The 17,800-nt window shown below is 52.5% G+C and overlaps 1 protein-coding gene across 4 annotated transcripts; it reads right to left on the bottom strand.

Annotated features, from left to right (window-relative positions):
• Positions 1–3,182: 3,182 nt before the first annotated feature.
• On the bottom strand, positions 3,183–8,798 carry S1PR5 (sphingosine-1-phosphate receptor 5). 4 transcript variants are annotated; one of them, XM_040629348.1, is made up of 3 exons: positions 6,718–8,798; positions 6,344–6,487; positions 3,183–5,332 (listed from the first exon to the last, which is right to left on the bottom strand). In XM_040629348.1, exon 3 carries the CDS (start codon positions 5,312–5,314, stop codon positions 4,118–4,120), a length of 1,197 nt encoding a protein of 398 aa, XP_040485282.1. In that variant the 5' UTR covers positions 5,315–5,332; positions 6,344–6,487; positions 6,718–8,798; the 3' UTR covers positions 3,183–4,117. The 4 variants fall into 4 exon arrangements, with proteins under 4 accessions (XP_040485282.1, XP_040485283.1, XP_040485285.1 ...); XM_040629349.1 differs by having other exon boundaries at positions 6,344–6,475; XM_040629351.1 differs by lacking the exon at positions 6,344–6,487.
• Between the last annotated feature and the right edge of the window lie 9,002 nt (positions 8,799–17,800).

The raw sequence follows: 17,800 nt of genomic DNA, 5'->3' as shown, positions 1-17,800 counted from the left end.
ATTTATTTATTTATTTATTTATTTATTTGACAGAGAGAGAGACAGCCAGCAAGAGAGGAACACAGCAGGGGAGTGGGAGAGGAAGAAGCAGGCTTCCAGCAGTGGAGCCCAATGTGGGTCTCCATCCCAGAACGCCGGGATCACGCCCTGAGCCGAAGGCAGACGCTCAACGACTGAGCCACCCAGGCGCCCCCCAAAAACAGACTCTTAACTATAGAGAACGAAGTCGAAGTCTTGGTTACCAGAGAGGAAGTGGGTGGGGGATGGGTAGAATAGGTGAATGGGATTAAGAGTACATTTAGGGGTGCCTGGGTGGCACAGCGGTTAAGCGCCTGCCTTCGGCTCAGGGCATGATCTCGGCGTTATGGGATCGAGCCCCACATCAGGCTCTTCAGCTATGAGCCTGCTTCTTCCTTTCCCACTCCCCCTGCTTGTGTTCCCTCTCTCGCTGGCTGTCTCTATCTCTGTCAAATAAATAAATAAAATCTTTAAAAAAAAAAAAAAGAGTACATTTATCATGATGAATACTGTGTAATGTATACAATTAATGAATCACTATATTAAACACCTGAAACTAACACTGTATGGTAACTACACTGGAATAAAAATTAAAAAAAATTTTTTTTAAGATTTTTACTTATTTGACAGAGGGAGTAAGAGAGCAGCAGGAGTGGCAGGCAGAGGGAGAGGGGGAAGCAGGCTCCCCACTGGTCAAGAAGCCCCATGTGGGGCTCGATCCCAGGATCCTGAGCCAAAGGCAGATGCTTAACCATCTGAGCCACCGAGGCACCCCTCAAAATAAAATTTTAAAAAATTGTTTTAGAGAGAGCAGGAGGAGGGGAGTGGGGGAGGGTCAGAGAGAGAGAGAGAATCTTAACCAGGCACTACACTCAGCGAGGAGGCCAATGCAGGGCTTGATCTCATGACCCTGAGATCATGACCTGAGCCAAAATCAAGAGTCGGAGACCTAACCAACTGAGCCACCCTGGCCCTCCCTTAAATTTTTTTTTTAAAGAAAGACTATATATCTTTGAAGAGACATAATCAAGGATACAATGCTTTCAGTTTTCTAATAAAATGGCTTCATTTTAAAAATTTAAAAATTGAGAAAAAACAAGTATCTCATAGGAATAATCCTTGCCATATGTGATATACACTTATTCCTGAAAAGCTAGATGATAAACTGACCCAAATTTCAACAGCACTTGGGAAGTCTGTTTCCTAAAGATACTCTATACTAAATCTTCTTTAAAAGAAAAAAACGAGTCCATCTAAATGAAAACTAGGCGAATAATCGAAGGAAATGCCAGGCTAAAAAGATGTTGGTCTAAGAAAAGATTCTGCCAGCCTTAGGAGTGAATTTTAAAGATTCAACATTCCTGCTCAGTCTAGGATTAAATCCAAGCCAGAGGAGGGTGGAAGGGGGTGCTGTTGAGTGAAGCTGCAGTTCTGGGCTTCTCCAGAAGGGGCGCCATAGCATAGTCAGCGAACACGCAGAGTGGCCCAGGCTCAGTGGAAACCAGCACCTTCTAGAACCTGTCTGAAGCAATCTTTCATATTTCAAAATCAAACCTATAGGCCCTGTGATCCAGTGATGCCACTTGTAGAGCTTTATCCAAGGTACACTTGCACACGTGCCGGAGGATGTGTGTACACGGATGTTTACGCAGTACTGCGTATAAAGGCAAAGGATTGGACTCAACCCATGTGGCCATCCATAGGATCCTGGTGTAATACATTGGGGGCACATCCATGCTGTGAAGTAGTATGCAGCCAGTGAAACGGATTAAGACATTTGCCCTATGGATGTTTATCTCGATTCAAAAAAAATTTTTTTTTCTTTTAGTGCTATGGATTGAACTGTCACCCCTCCTGTCCCAACAAGAAATATATGTCAAAACCCTAACCCCCAACATGATGGTATTTGGAGATGGGGCTTTGGGGAGGATGAGGCCATTCAAGGTGGGGCCCCATGATGGGATTAGGGCCCTTTTAAGAAGAGACACCAGAGAGCTTCTTGATTTCTCTATACCATGAAAGGACACAGCAGGAAGGTAGCCAAGCCAGGACGAGAGTCCTCACCAGCACCAGATAATGCTGGGGACCTCATCTTGGACTTCCGACCCCCAGAACCATGAGAAATAAATTTCTGCTGCTCCAACTGCACAGGTAATGGTGTTCGTTAAGGCAGCCCGAGCCAACTAAGACAGTAAGACAGTACAAAATCTGTGGGTGTGCAACAATTCCCAAGACATACTAACTAGTAAGTGAAAAAGCAGGACGCAAAGCAGTGCTAAAGTTGTATAAAAAAGAGAGAAGTGTTTACCTGGCAGCTCCTTTATCCACAGAATAGCTCTGGAAGTTTCCAAGGAATCCCCACAGTGATCACGCCTAAAAAGGGGAACTGGTGCTTTTCGAATTGTGTAAGATGTGAACAAGTGAATAAATCCCCTACCATCATCCTATCAAACAACCAAACAATGGCATGAGCTTCAGGTTCCCCTGGACCATAGAGGAGCTTGGGGTCAGGGACGCCAGGCCCAGTGGGAAATTAGGTCTAGTCCTGGGAGTGTCCTCGTTTCAGTGTGTTTGTGTTGCAGGAAATAGGTTGGTTTCCCTTGCATGTGGCCCACAGGGATTACCTGAGCACGGCTGGCGGACGCTCAGGCCCCCAGGCTGGATCTGTGCCTCCCAAACACACTGCTGTCTTTGCAGCTGCCTGCAGTTACGCGGGTCTCCCGGCAAGTGGCGAGAGGTAGTTTTTAGCCCAAAGCCCCCTGCCCCTCCCCCAGGACAGCAATGTGGCACTGGGGTCACGAATGCATCTAGGGACAGCTGGTACCCACAGCCAGCATGCCTGGAGCCTTTTATAGGTACAAACAGGCCCCTGGTATCGCCCCGCCCCCGGACAAGAATGCAGACCACTGAGGGAGGGAGTGTCTGGCCTTGCCATACCCCTCCGAAGGAGCCAGAGACTAGTCTAGGCCTGCGCTTCTTAGGCCCTGGGAGCCGGACAGTCTGGGCTAATATCCCGGCTCAGACGCTGGGCAAGGTACTCACCGTTTGGAAGGTTCCTCATCTATCAAATCGGGGTGAGGAAATCTACCTTGCAAAGTTGCAGTAAGGGTGAGAAAAAGGTGTGTCTGGGCCTTCCACGACTAGCCAGGCACAGTAAGCTGTAATTGTTCTTATTATTTTATTGTATTTATTTTTTTTTTTTATGAAGGCTCTGACACCACACTCAAAGAAATCTTGTTTCAGCTAGGAATTGGCCGAGTCTCCCACAGTCCAATTTTAGTTTAGGGTGCTGCGTCTTTGTCATCCTCGCCTCTAAACTGGAGAGCTGTCCTTGATTCCTTTTTTTTCTCTCACACCCACACTCATTTCCTCAGTAATTCCGTCTGCTGTCTCCAAAATCTATTCAGAATCCACATAGGCTGAGGCCCCAACCTTGCTCCCCTGAGCCAGTACAGACACCTTCCCCTTGTTCTAGCTTGGACCTTCGCCCTTACAGAGATCTGGGAACATCTCAAGCAGATCAAGTCTGTCCTCCACCTCCCACTTCACTCAGAGTAAAAGCAAAGTCCTCCATGGGGCCCTCAAGGCTCTGCCCACTCTGCCCCATCATTTTTCTGCCTTTGTTTCCTCCCACCATCACCCTCCATTGTTGCTCCAGCAGCAAGGGGATCTTTGCTTTTTCGAGAACACACGGGCATCTTCCAGCCTCAGGACGTTTGCTCTGCTGTTCCCTCACCCTGGAATGCTCTTCTTTCAAGTGTTCCCAGGGCGGTGACGTCTCAACTTACATCATATGTCATCCCTCCTGCAGAGAAGCATCCCCTGACCACCATCGCATCACTGTATCGTAGCTGGAATTATCTCCATGATTTCTTCACTCTGATATTGCCTGTGGCCCCCCATCAGAATGTCAATGCCACAAGAGCCCCGATTTTTGTCTGCCTCATTTACTGCTATGAGGTTTAGCATAAATAAAACACATTTCCCTTCGTCTCTTCTGCCTCCACCATCTTCGCTGCTTTTCCTACAAATTCCTTTCTTTAAAAAGAAAAAGTCTGCAAAACAGCTCTTAGGGAGGGTAATGGCAGGCCAGAGGGCGTCAGTCTGCGGCCGGTGCGGGTACCAGGGTCCGGGCGACTGTGGGTGCCCCAGGGCCGCCAGTGGAGCCGCTAGTGTCCAGCCCGTCCCGCTGGGGTGACGAGCGCTCGGAGCGGCTGGAGCTGCCGTCCAAACCAGGGGGCAGCCAGCGGTTCAGGCCTCCCGAAGCCCCCGCGGGGCTCCCGGATCCCTGGGAGGCGTCCTGCCCTCTGTGCCAGGGGCGGCGGCCGCAGCAGACCAGGCGCAGGAGAGCGTGGCGCAGGTCGCGGTTGGTGAGCGTGTAAATGATGGGGTTCAGAAGCGAGTTGGCCATGGCCAGGCCCAGGAAGGGGTCGGCCTGCAAGAGCACGGGGCAGGCGCGCGCCGGGCACGCCACGTCGAGCAAGAGCAGCAGGAAGAGGGGGCCCCAACACACCACGAAGGCCAGGAGCACCACGCTGAGCGTGCGCAGCAGCGCCAGCGAGCGCGGCGTGCGGCGTGCCCGGCTGGACGCGCCCCCCGCAGCCCCGGGGCGCTCCCGCAGGCGCCGCGCGTTGGCGCGCACCTGGCAGTAGATGTGCGCGTAGAGCGCGCAGATGGCGGCCAGGATGCCGAGGAAGGCGAGCACGCAGAAGAGCACGTAGGCCTTGGCGTAGAGCGGCAGGACCGTGGAGCAGGTGTCCAGCCGGCCCAGGCAATTCCAGCCGAGCGCCGGCAGTAGTCCGAGGAGCAGCGACACGCCCCAGGCGGCCGCCGCCATGGCCAGCGTGCGTCCCCGACGCGCGGCGGGCGCGGGGCCCCGGCGGGCCATGGTGAGGCGGCGCTCCAGCGCGATGGCCAGGAGGCTCAGCACGGACGCGGCGAGCGCCACGAAGACGCCACCTTCACGGGCGAACCAGAGCGTGGGCGACAGACGCAGCGTGAGAGGCCCCGACAGAAGGATGTTGGCGGCATAGGCCGCGCCCGCCAGCAGGTCGGACAGCGTGAGGCTGCCCAGGAGCAGGAACATGGGCGCGTGGAAGCGCGGGTGGCGGCCAAGCACGAACAGCACCGCCAAGTTCTCGAGCACGATGAGGGCGCACACCGCCAGGCACACGACGGCGTCGGCTCGCAGCCCCGCGCCGGGTTGGTAGCGGGCACCGCGAAGCTTGCCGGTGTAGTTGTAATGCAAGACGATGACTTCGCTCACCGGCGCCGGCCGCAGCAGCCCCGGCTCCATGGGCCGCGTGCCCCAAGGCTGCGGAGAGGTAGGGTGCGAGTATCAGGCCTGCGGAGGCGGCCCGGCGGGGCGGGGCCTCGCAGCCCTGGGAAAGGGGCCCTCACCCCCTACCCACCACTCCACACTTACCCCGGGGCCCAAAGGGAGTTAGGGATGGAAAGGAGGTGGCCATGGAGACAGGCTGACACAAAGCCACGCAAATAATATCACGAGGGGACATGGTGACAGAACCCCGCAGGAAATGGACACTAGTAAGTCACGTATAATCAGGGATATCTAGGGGCAGATTCAATCATAAGCAGACAGGGACGCACACACGAATACAGTGACACGCTGGCAAGACATGTACACACAGTCACAAAATAAGGCAAAAATACACGGTCACAGTCCATGAGGGGAACAAGAAAATATATTCACACATGAGCAGAGCGACACAGACACACACAGGAACCCAAATTTAGCCCGAGAGGGCTTCGCCCAGTCGTTCAAGCCACGAATTTCACAACCTCCACCCACAGCCAGCCTGGAGTCCAGAGCCTCACAATCTAGCTGCCTCGCCGCACGCAGGGCTTTGCGCGCTGCACACACTCCTTCATCCACCGCAAAAAAAAAAAAAAAAAAAAAAAAAAAAAACACGTGAGAAAGCTATCTGTCCTCCCGTTTTACAGAGGCAGAGCCTGAGGGCAGCAGACAGGATGCAGATCGCACAGACAGGCTTTTGCAGAAGGGCACACGTGTCATTAGAGTGTAATAGAACTTCCTGTCCAAGGCTTCACCCTCTAATACCCCCCCAGCAGCTCTCCCCTCAGTCCCAGTTTACAGACTGGAAGCTGCGACTGGAAGCCGACACGAAGGTTTTCATGTTTCAACACACATACCGCTACTTAGAAATGGTTACACAGTCGCGCGAGTCGCACTTAATGAGAAAACCGAGGCCTGGGAAGGGGAACGGATTTCTTTGCCCAGGGCGGGATCAAATGCATCCCGGACGGCATCGGTGCCCTCAGGGAACCATGCGCAAATACAGACCCAGGGAGTCCCGGACTCAGCCGCGCTGCGGGGAGGGAGGCATCAGATACATGCAGACACGGGTGACGCTCGGATGGGGACACCGAGCAGAGGCTTACAGCCTCTGCCGTCTCCCGCCTTGCCTCGAATTTCCTGGAAACAGGGCTGAAGTAGCGAAACTTGCAGTGTAGCCGGGAGAGGGCGAGGCCAGGGGATTCCAGGCGCCCCTACCCCCAACCCCGGCCCCAGCATCCAGTCGCCGCCTTCCCTCCCAACCCCCCCGCCCCCTGAGGCCTCCGGGGAAACCCAAACAAGGGGACCGGGGTAGCGGCAGGGCAACCCTTGCGGGCCGGGCTGAGCCCTGCGCACCTGGAGACCCAGTGCAGTACACTCACCCCTGCGCCCTGGTCGTGCGCCCCCGGCAGTCGCGCTGCCGGGAGCACAGGGAGCGGAGGCGGCTCGGCGTGGGGGGCGGGGGTGAGACGGGCGGGGCTGGAGCCGGCAGGCGAGGGGGAGGAGGAGGGCCCACAACGCGGACCTCTGGCGGTCGCCAGCAGTCGCCCCCTCCCCCTGGGGCCCGGGCACCCAGCCCATGGCTGCCAGCCTGTGCCACCCGCCGCGGCACCGGAGCGCGCCCCGTCGGCGACTGGCACCGGCGAGCCCTTGGCTCCCCCCTCCGGGCCTGAACTGCTCTCCCAGGGACGCTCCGTCGCGGTGGGAGGACCCGGAGAAGCGGGAAGGGGAGGTTCTCAGCAGGGGCGGCCTGAACCTCTTCCCGCCCCCCAGCCTAGGGGTCCCGTCTGTCCTCTGGGGCCTGGACACTGGTCCCTGCCCACTTCCCGCCTACCTTCCAGTTGAGCCTCCGGGCTGCACCCCAAGAACGACCCGTCGGCGACGGACCCGGCAGCGCAGGTTAGGAGGGGTCTCCAATAGGGCGGCGATAGCCTCAGTCCCCTTACCCGGGCAGTTACGTCTGGGTGGCTCCGGGGCGCAGGCCCCTCTCCATCCTCCCCCCCACCCGGCTTAGAGGGATTTGGGGAGGAGCCGGTGAGGGCAGGATTCTGGTGGGAACCTCCTCCCCAGATGAGGAAGATCTGGCTCCTAAGCGCTCCTGGCTCCCCCTACCCCGTCTCTGCTACCGTTCTCGCTCCCAGTGTGACTTACTCCTTTAACATGTTTCTGGGCTGTGTCCCTACCAGTCAGCCCCCACGGAGGCAGGGGTTTGCATCTGTCCTGGGCGCGGCGGCGACACAGCCCAGGCCCAATAATTTATCTGCTGAGTGAGTGAATAAATGAATCAATGAACGAACCCTCACTTTCTGTGTGTGTATCTCTTTCATCTGGTCTCTCGGGGTCTGTCTCTCTTTTCCCTGTCTCTCTTGTGTCTCTCTCAGTCGTTAGCTGTGTCTTTGTCTATGTCGCTCTCCCACGCCTCTCCCAGGCCTCAGCTCCTCCAACGGGCCAGTCCCAGCTGGCCCCACACCCCCACTCCCAGTTCCCAGGAGTTTCCTGGCCAGGCCCAGCTCCCCCACCCTCAGACCAGAGGTTCCAGCCAGGAAGGGGGGCTGGGCCTGGTGGCTGCCCTTTGACTCAGCCGCGGGTGGCATGAGGGTGTCCCAGGGGCCATGAGGGGAGGATTGGGGGGTGCCCCCAGGTGAGGGATTGCGAGGGGTACCCAGGCCTGGTCATATCCCCATGTAGCCCCTTGGGGATCCCTGAGGCTTCTACTCCCGATGTTTCTTGGGGAGACAGACCGGTTCCCGCCTGCTCCGACGGAAGACACACACAGGGTAGTGCAGCCAGTGGGGCCGGAGTGGGGGGATGGGGAACGCTTGGGTGGTGCTCCACAACTTTGCCTTCCAAGCTGGCAGGGATGAGCCCTGAAGATCCCCCCAGTGTGGTGGGGCCACCCAGGTGCTGGATAAATGACCCCCTTCTGGGAAAGGGAAGCCACACCCCTCATGGGAAGGTAGCCTTTTCACACCTCCCTGGGCTCTATGCTGTCCAGGGCCCTCCAACCCCCCCCCCACCTCCTAGTACCTCTTTTCTATAGACTGGGACCCTGACTTCTCCAGCAGATGTCAGGAGCCTGGACGTCTCTGTACCTCCACCCCATGCACCATTCCACACCTGTGGCCACAGTTCTTAATACTCAGATCAGGTCCCGCTCCTGCTCTAAATTCTCCCATGGCTCCCTAGGTGACTCAAAGTAACTGCCAAAGCTCTCACCACCATCCACGTTGCTCTGCTTGGTGTCTCCTTACGTACTTCACTGGTATCCCTGCCTCCAGCCATCCACTGCCCTCCAGCCCCACTGGCCTCCTCCCAATTCCTCACACAATTCAGAACCTTTGCACTTGGGGATAGGGCTGCCTGGAACACCCTTCCCCCAACCCTTCCCAGTTGGTCACCTCCTCAGAGAGGTCTTCCTTTTTTTCTTTTTTTCTTTTTTTTTTTAAGATTTTATTTATTTGACAGAGAGAGACGCAGTGAGAGAGGGAACACAAGCAGGGGGAGTGGAAGAGGGAGAAGCAGGTTTCCCACTGAACAGGGAGCCTGATGCGGTGCTCGATCCCAGGACCCTGGGATATTGACCTGAGCAGAAGGCAGACGCTTAACAACTGAGCCACCCAGGCGCCCCCAGAGAGGTCTTCCTTGATTTCTCTCCCTCCTCCCCAATCTCACATGGCCTTTGGCACCATCTGAAATTACCTTGATTATTTATTTATTCATGTGGCCTATTGTGTCTTTGCCCTAGACCCCCAGATCCAGGAAGGCAGAGACCCTGTCTGTTCCTCTGCCCCAATGTAATTTAAATATAAAGGGTTCAGAGTCTGTTGCCAGGCTCAGCTACTCTGTAGTCTAGGACCATGGGCAAATGATGCCCCCCTCTGAGCCTCAGTGGCCTCATCTGTGAAATGGAGTTATTAACAGTGTCCGGTCTGAGGGATATTGTTGAAGATGAAAGGTATGATTGGAACAGAACCAGAACCAAAAAGAAAAAAAGAAAAAGAACAGAGCCAGGACATACAGTGAGAGCTCAATAAATGTTGGGTAGTATTGGTCACCACTGTATCCCTGAGGAGGAATTAGGAGGGAACTCAGCTCAAGCCCCATGGGCTTCAAGCACCCCCCAACCCGTCCCCCTGCCCCCTCCCCGCCCCCCACCGTCCCCCAGTCAAGCCTGGTCTCTTCCCCAGGGAAGGGCAGCTCCTGCCACAGCCCGCCCACCCGATGCATGCCTGGGCGGGCGCACCCACCAAGCAGGTTCTGCTCCCAGGGCCCTCACACAGGGGCTGCCCCGCCCAGTCTGCACCCGCTCTCAGAGCAGAGTCAGCGCCTGCGAGAGGACTAAACGCCTAACATGGTGTCCTCAGACCCCCCCCCCAACCACCTAGAGGGTTGAAGGACCACAGCAGGTGTGGGGATGCGGGGGTTCCATTCCACTCTCTCCACCCCCTTTGGACCAACCATGAGGCATGAATGCGGCTGGCAGGGAGGTGCAAACTGACCCCCTTCCCCCTGGCCAGAGACCAGAGCAGTCACGGTTTGGGGGATCTCAAAGTAGAGGCCCAAGGGCCAAGGGTACCCCACAACCCCAGGCCTGTTTGCTTAGCTCAGAGGCCTCCCATTCAAACAACCGGCTGACCTGGCCAGAAACACTGTACTTTAGTTGGTGAATTTGTTGCTCTCAGGGGTACAGGTTAACAACTCTGGGACTATTTATACGCTAGTGTTGAACCAATAAGTACATATGGTAGATATGACAGCCAAGTTTCACGCCCTTGCAGAAGGAAGTTGCAAATGACCAAGGTGGGAGTGCCTGGCTGGCTCAGGCGGTGGAGCGGTGGGGCGTCCCAACCTTTGATCTCTGGGCTGTAGGTTTGAGCCCCACATTGGGTGTAGACATTACTCAAAAATAAAATCTTTTTTTTAAAAAAAGCAATGTGGTGCCGGACTGTGGTTAGCAGTATGATGTCTATTTTAGTAGATATAAGGGATTGCCTGGGTGGCTCAGTTGGTTAAGGGTCTACCCTCGGCTCAGGTCATGATCCTGGGGTCCTGGGATTGAGCCCCACATTGGGCTCCTTGTCAGGAGACGAGCCTGCTTCTCCCACTGCCTGTTGCTCCCCCTGCTTGTACACTCTTTCTCTCTCTCTGACAAATAAATAAAGAAAATCTTTTTTTTTTTTTAAGATTTTATTTAGTTTTTTGACAGAGAGAGAGAGAGACGGCCAGCGAGAGAGGGAACACAAGCAGGGGGAGTGGGAGAGGAAGAAGCAGGCTCATAGCGGAGGAGCCTGACATGGGGCTCAATCCCAGAACGCCGGGATCACGCCCTGAGCCTAAGGCAGATGCTTAACAACTGAGCCACCCAGGCGCCCCAAGAAAATCTTATTTAAAAAGACAGATATGAAAATACCATTTTCCTACACAGGGACCCAGGGCTGGAGAAATGGCTGATTCTAGGGCTATCGCAGAGAAAATACTAAACCAACCTGGAGACTTTTCCAGTGCCAAAAAGTACTTAAAACAAGCCGAAAGGACACAGGAGCCAACCTGAAAGAACTTCCCTTGGCCAAAGCTGAAACAATCTGAGAACAAAGTGAATAACCGTAATATTGGATTATAACCCAAATGATGAAATAAATGTCCACAAGTCCATACTGATTAAAAATACACGATTAAACCCATTTAAAAATGGAGGAGAAGGGACAAATCTCCCTGACAGAAGACTTTCAATTAATAAATGTAGAATGTGGGATGCCCGGGTGGCTCAGTCCGTTAAGCGTCTGACTCTTGGTTTTGGCTCAGGTTGTGATCTCAGGGTCATAAGATGGAGCCCCGCATGGGCTCCATGCTCAGAGTCTGCTGGAGAGTCTCTCTCCCTCTCCTTCCCCCTCTAACCCTCCCCCACTGGGCCCACACTCTCTCTCTCTCTCAAATAAATAAATACTATCTTTAAAAAAATAAATGTAGAACGAACGATAAAAATAGAAACTAGCCATTAGAATACCACGGTAATGACTGCTGCAGGCAGAATCCACTGATGGATGAGAAATTTAATGGATAAAACTTTAAGGAGAAACAGGACATTTGCATAGCCTCAAATTTCTACCCCTAAATATTCTTTAATCACCTTGATGTCTTATGAGGTGCCTGGCTGGCTCAGTCGGTAGAGCATGTGACTCTTGATCTCAGGGTTTCGACGAGCCCCACATTGGTGGCCTTAATCTTTCTCTACAAATTCTTGATACTCCTTTCCATAAAGAGTGGAGCTAAGTTGCCCCCTCCTTGAGGGGGAACGGACTTGGTACCTTGCTTCTCAGGACTAGAGTACAGCAAAAATCTGCACACAGGGGTTCATAGCAGCTTTAGTCATAAATGCTAAAAGTTGGAAGCAACCAAGGTGCCCTTCAGTAGGGGAACGGATAAACCGTGGGACATCCACACCCGGGAATCTTATTCAGCACTAAAAACAAAGGAGCTAGCAAGCCATGAAAAGGCAGGAGGAACCTTAAATGCATATCACTAAGTAAAAGAAGCCAGTCAGACAAGGCTACTTGTGGGGCGCCTGGGTGGCTCCGTCAGTTGAGCACTCGACTCTTGGATTCCGCTCAGGCCATGATCTTAGGGTCGTGGGATCGAGCCCCACATCAGGGCTCTGCGCTCAGTGCAGAGTCTGCTGGAGATTCTCTCTCTCTCCTTCTCCCTCTGCTCCTCCCCCTGCTCTCTCTTTCTCACTCTCTCTCTCTCTCTCAAATAAATAAATAAAATCTTTTTTCGTGAGTAAAGTGACAGAAGTTTATGAATCAGGGGCACCTGGGTGGCGCAGTCGTTAAGCGTCTGCCTTCGGCTCAGGGCGTGATCGCAGCGTTCTGGGATCGAGCCCCACATCAGGCTTCTCCGCGGGAAGCCTGCTTCTTCCTCTCCCACTCCCCCTGCTTGTGTTCCCTCTCTCGCTGGCTGTCTCTATCTCTGTCAAGTAAATAAATAAAATCTTTTAAAAAAAAAAGAAGTTTATGAATCAAGAATACAGAAAAAGCTCTCAGGAGTGAGAGGGGTCCCTACAGGGTTGCCCTAAATAAATAAAATCTTTAAAAAAAAAATGGCTACATGCTGTTTGATTGCAGCTCTATGATATTCTGGAAGAGCCCAAAGTGTGGAGACAGTAGAAAGCTCAGGGGTTGTCAGGGGTTAAGGGGTGGAGAAGGACGACTAGGTGGGGCGCACAGGATTTTTATGTCAGTGATGGTGGATACGTGTCATTATACGTTGGTCCAAACCCATAGAATGTACAACCCCAAGAGTGAAGCCTAATGTCAACTGTGGACCCTGGGTGATAATGACGTGTCGTGTCGGTTCACTGGCACTACCCAGTGTGGCACTGTGATGTGGGGTGTTCACGGTGGGGAAGTTGTGGGGGCAGCAGGGTGTATATGGGGACTCAGTACTTTCCACTTAATTTCAGAGCAATACAACCGCTCTGCAAAATAAGTTTATTAAGTTTTCAAAACACATATGCCATTTTAAGCAGACAGATGCTCCCAGGCCACGCTATCTGGTGACTTTGGACATACAGATGGCCAGCCTGGCCTCTGAAGGTGTTTGAGATTGGGACTCTTGGCTGAGTTGCCAGGGACGTGGACTTGGGGGCAGACCGATGGCAGGGCAATTTCCAGTTTCCTAAACCTCTCTGCACTTTAGTTCCTCACCTGAAAAGAGGGACACACAGTGCCCTCTCCCCGTGAGGGCCTCAGCTTTTGGTGGGGGGACCAAAAACCCATATACAAGTCAATAAGGGAATTTCACATAGTGATGTGTGCTATTAACCAATAAAACTTCATGGTGTGACAGGAGAGTGACTGGGGACCACTTCAGATCCAGAGAGCCGGGCATCCCTCCTTGAGGAGGTAAAGGGAGCTGAGGTCAACGGAAAGGGGGTTCCTGGCAGAGGAATCATCATGAGCAAAGGCCTAGCATACTCTTTTTATTTTTTAAAACTGAGCGGATATTCACATAACATAAAATTAGCCATTTTAAAGGAACAATTCAGTGCCTTCGGGTACATTCACAATGGTATGCAACAGCCACCTCTGTCTAGTTTTAAGACAGCTCAGAAAGAAGAGGAAAAAAAAAAGACATTTCATCACCGCAGAAGGAAACCACACCCATGAAGCAGCCACTCCTCATTGCCCCCTCCCCGGACACTTCATGTAAATGGCATCAGACAATCCACGACCTGTTGTATCTGACTTCTTTCACTTGGCATCATGTTTTCGGGGTTCATCCAGCTGTTGAAGGCATGCGGGGGGGTCCATTTCTTTTTATGACTAAATAGTATTTTATTGGACTCCTGGACTTCTTAAAGGTTCTAAAAGTCTCTGAGAAGAGACTTTCGGTTGGCGGGGAAAGGGAGGAGAAGGCAGCCTGGTTGTGGGGCATCACGCTGTCCCAAGGTGATGGGCAGGACTTGGGCGGAGCCACACACCCTCTCCTCACCTGCTCACCCCAGGCCTGGCCACCTGCCCAGGGGGAAAAGCTGACCTCATCCTCCCTGGCCTGTGTCCCCAGTTACAGCTCGGGTTAAACTCAGGCCAAGGACTTTAAAATCTGTTCATGTGGGTGTGGGCCAAGTCCTCAGGGAGACAGGAGGAGGCAGGCCTTGATCTTTTCCCCAGGCCGTCCCTCTAGGTACCCTCCTCCCTACACCTCTCATTTCCCAAGCCCTAGGCTTGGAAACTCAGAGTCAGTACCTCCTCTCTCTCGCCCCCTCACACTTAGACATTCATTTTACAGACTAGGCAGAAGGGAAGAGGAAAGAACAGCTGGGCAAAGGCAGTCGATCAGCACGGGCAAAGAATGTGTGTGCAAAAGAAAAGGAAGTGAGGGGCGCCTGGGTAGCGCAGTCGTTAAAGCGTCTGCCTTCGGCTTGGCGTGGTCCTGGCATTCCGGGATCGAGTCCCACATCGGGCTCCTCCGCTGGGAGCCTGCTTCGTTCTCTCCCACTCCACCTGCTGTGTTCCCTCTCTCGCTGGCTGTCTCTCTGTCACATAAATAAATAAAATCTTAAAAAAAAAAAAAAGAAAAGGAAGTGAGGTCAGTTGGGCAGGAGCTTGACTTAGGGGGAGGAAAGAACAGGGGGATGGGGGTGGGTTGGGGGTGGGGGAAGGGTCAGATCTGGAGGGGCCTGAAATGCCAAGCCTCTGCTCTCTGACCATCACTTCGCTACAGGACTTGCCAAAACTCTCTGATCTCAGTCTCCCCCTCGGTAAGCTGGGGTCTTTCACGCACTGATCTCGCGAATACGGGTGCAGTCATTGGCGCCGTGTGCTAACACCTCTCCTGACAGAGCAAACCACTCTATAAATGTCAGATACTGTTTTAACCGCCTTATTGAGGCACGATTCGCCTACCATACAATTCACCCACTTAAAGTGTGGATTTTAGATTTCGATGGTTCTTGGTGGATTCACAGACTGTGTCGCCGATCACCATGTCTACTTTTAGAACACTGCATCACTCAGAAGGGAAACTCCATACACTGGCCATCACCCTCATTTCTCCCCTCCTTCCAGCCCCTGGAAACCACTCATCTACTTTCCGTCTCTATGGCTTTGTCTTTTCTTGACGTTTCATAGGCATGGAAGCACGCAGTCCGGCTTCTTTTACTCAGCCAAGCGTTTTCAAGACCCGGCCGTGTCGTAGCATGAATCTTACGTCATTCCTTTTTACGGCGGAATAAGATGTCATGGTGTGGATATGCCACGTTGCGCTTTTCCATCCGTCAGCTCGTGGGCACTTGGGTTGTTTCTCCTTTTTTGGCTAGCTAGCCAAACGCGGCTATGAGCCTTCGTGTGTAGGCTTTTTGTGCGGATATATCTTTTTATTTCTCCTGGGTATATGCCCACGAGTGGAATTGCTGGGTCATACGGTAACTCTTTGTTTAACATTTTGAGGAACTGCCAGACTGTTTTCCAAACCCATTGTGCCATTTTGCGTTCCTAGCTGCAATGTATAAGGGTTCTGATTTCCCCGCGTCCTCGTAACGCTTGTTATTATCCTTTATTCTGATAGCCGTCCGGATGAGGGTGAAGTGGCATCCGATCGTGGTTTTGATAGTTATTAGTTTTTGTTACTGTTTTTATTGATCCACTCTTTCCACCACAGTCCACCCTTCTGTTCACAGCCCTCCATTACTCCTTGGTGCCCTTTGAAGAAAGTTCAAAGAGTCTTGGCCATTGGCATTGGCTCTCCCCCCCCCCGCCCCCGCCCCCCCTTCACCCCATAACACAGTTCCTGCCTCTGAATCTCCAAATCCGGGAACTGCTCCTCGTGGTCAAAGAGAGGCAGGTTTTGGGGTCAGGCAAATAGGGGCTGGAATCCTGGCTCTGATGATCTTGGGTGGATGGATTCACCTCTGTGAGCCTCAGTTTGCCTCTCAGTTAAATGGGAATCAGATTATTCCCCCCTCATAGGGTTCAATGAGCCAGTTCATGTCAACTCTTTTTTTTTTTTTTTTAAGATTTTATTTTTTTAAGTACTCTACACCCAACATCGAGCTGGGGTCAAGAGTCGCACACTCTACCGCCTGAGCCAGCCAGATGTCCCTCATGTCAACTCTTCAGTGCAATGTCTAGCATTGAGTAGGGGCTGTATCGATCAGGATTTGCTTAGTTGGAAGTTCCAGAAAAACAAAACAAAACTAAGTTCAGCTGAAAAACAACTCAAACTCATGAGAGGAAAAAGGAGAAATGAATTGGCTCCTGTACCCGAAAACCTAGGGGTCTAAGAGTTGCACTGACTTCAGGCATAGCTGGCTCAAGAAACTGTAACAGAGCCACTAGGAATCTAACTTGCTGTCTCCGGGTTCAGCTGGGCTTTCATCTCATCAGGCTCCCCTTCGGGTGGCAGAGATCCTATCTGGCAGTTATAGATCCATGGTTTCCACTCAGCAGCTACTTGGAGAGAGATATTCAACTGGGCCCAAGGTTTCCACGGATGTCCTAGTACTACATTATCATCGGTCCACTAGGATCACGTGACACAACCAAACCAATCACAGGGACTAGGGGATGGACTGCTCTGATTGGCCGGGTCGGAGAGGCGGTCATCCCAAATTTGTCTGCCCACCTCCATCTGAGCCAATAGGAGTCCTCAAGCCTTGGTCGGTTGTGTTTCAGGCGTCTGAGATGGGAAGGCATGGAGCGTTGGAAAGGTCAGGAGGTACATTCGTGGCGTTCAGTTTGGGCCAGTTGAGTTTGAGATGCCTCCCAGACATCACATGGGGCCCCTGAGTCATCAACTGGGTAGGAGACACCATCCGCGGGGTGTCCTGGTGGCTCACATTCCTTTTATTGCTTTTATGGAAAGGTAATTTCATTTCCCTTTGTGGGATACAATTGGAAAGTGTAATTGTCATGACGTATAATTTTTCCACCTGGAGATAATTGCCTCTTTCTTTCTTTCTTTCTTTCTTTCTTTCTTTCTTTCTTTCTTTCTTTCTTTCTTTTTTCTTAGAAGTTCTGGCAGCCCATCTCAATTCAGCTTTCCAAATGATCACATGATCCAGATAATGTATTGGGAGCATTCTGTTTTCCTGCTGGGCAGTTTCTCCTGCCACCATCCTGGGAATTATCTTCAATTCCCATATTGGGACACCTGTTTCCTCTATCTCATGTCTTCCTTTTTGTTGTTGTTGTTGTTGTTGTTGGTTCATCCCCTTGTTTTGGTGGGGTGCATCCTGCAATAGCTTTCCAAGAACAGAAGAGCATGGGAGATAACATTTTTGAGCCCCTGCATGTTTTGAAATGTCTTTGCCTGTTCCTCACACTTGATCACTATTTGGCTGAAAATAGCGGTCTGGGTTAAAGGTCCTTTTCTGTCAGAATTTTGAGCCACAGATCCATTGTCTCTTTATTTCCAGTGTCATTGAATTTGCTGTTTGTGCTGCCAGGAATGCACTCCCTTCCTCCTCATCCTTTCAATCCCATGATGGACATTTCGAGGGTAAACCAATAGCTCTTGACTGAAAAACTCATCCAATTCCATGACTGCCTTGACTAATTCTGGTCGTCGGAATGCAAGTAGAAGTGGAATCACTTCTGTATATACGTCAGTCACTTCTGAGCAGAGGCATTGAAAAGCCCACATGCGCTTCTCCAGTCTCCCTCCTATCGCTCTGAGGCAGCTGAGGCACTGAGTCCAACATGGCGGCTGCCTCATCACCCTGGGCCTCTGCCTGACTGTGTGGAGCTGAGCGCCTGCCAGCCCATATAGGGTGAGTAACTTGAGGGAGAAATAAACTTTGGTTGTGTTAAACTACTGTGCTTTGGACTTCTTTGTTCCTGCAGCGAAACTTGACTTACACTAATACAGAGTCCAACTTGAGTGTGGCTTCCTCAGAGACGTCCTCCTGGGTCACAGCCGCTAAACTAAGATTACTTCCCCCTATATCAGCTTGTATTGTCCGAGGTG

The sequence above is a fragment of the Ursus maritimus genome, unplaced genomic scaffold (genome assembly GCF_017311325.1).
Source record: "Ursus maritimus isolate PB19 unplaced genomic scaffold, ASM1731132v1 scaffold_14, whole genome shotgun sequence".
In the NCBI taxonomy this organism is placed as follows: Eukaryota; Metazoa; Chordata; class Mammalia; order Carnivora; family Ursidae; genus Ursus; species Ursus maritimus.
The sequence above is the reverse complement of the archived record's forward strand: the minus strand, read 5'-3'. Positions and strand labels throughout refer to the sequence as shown.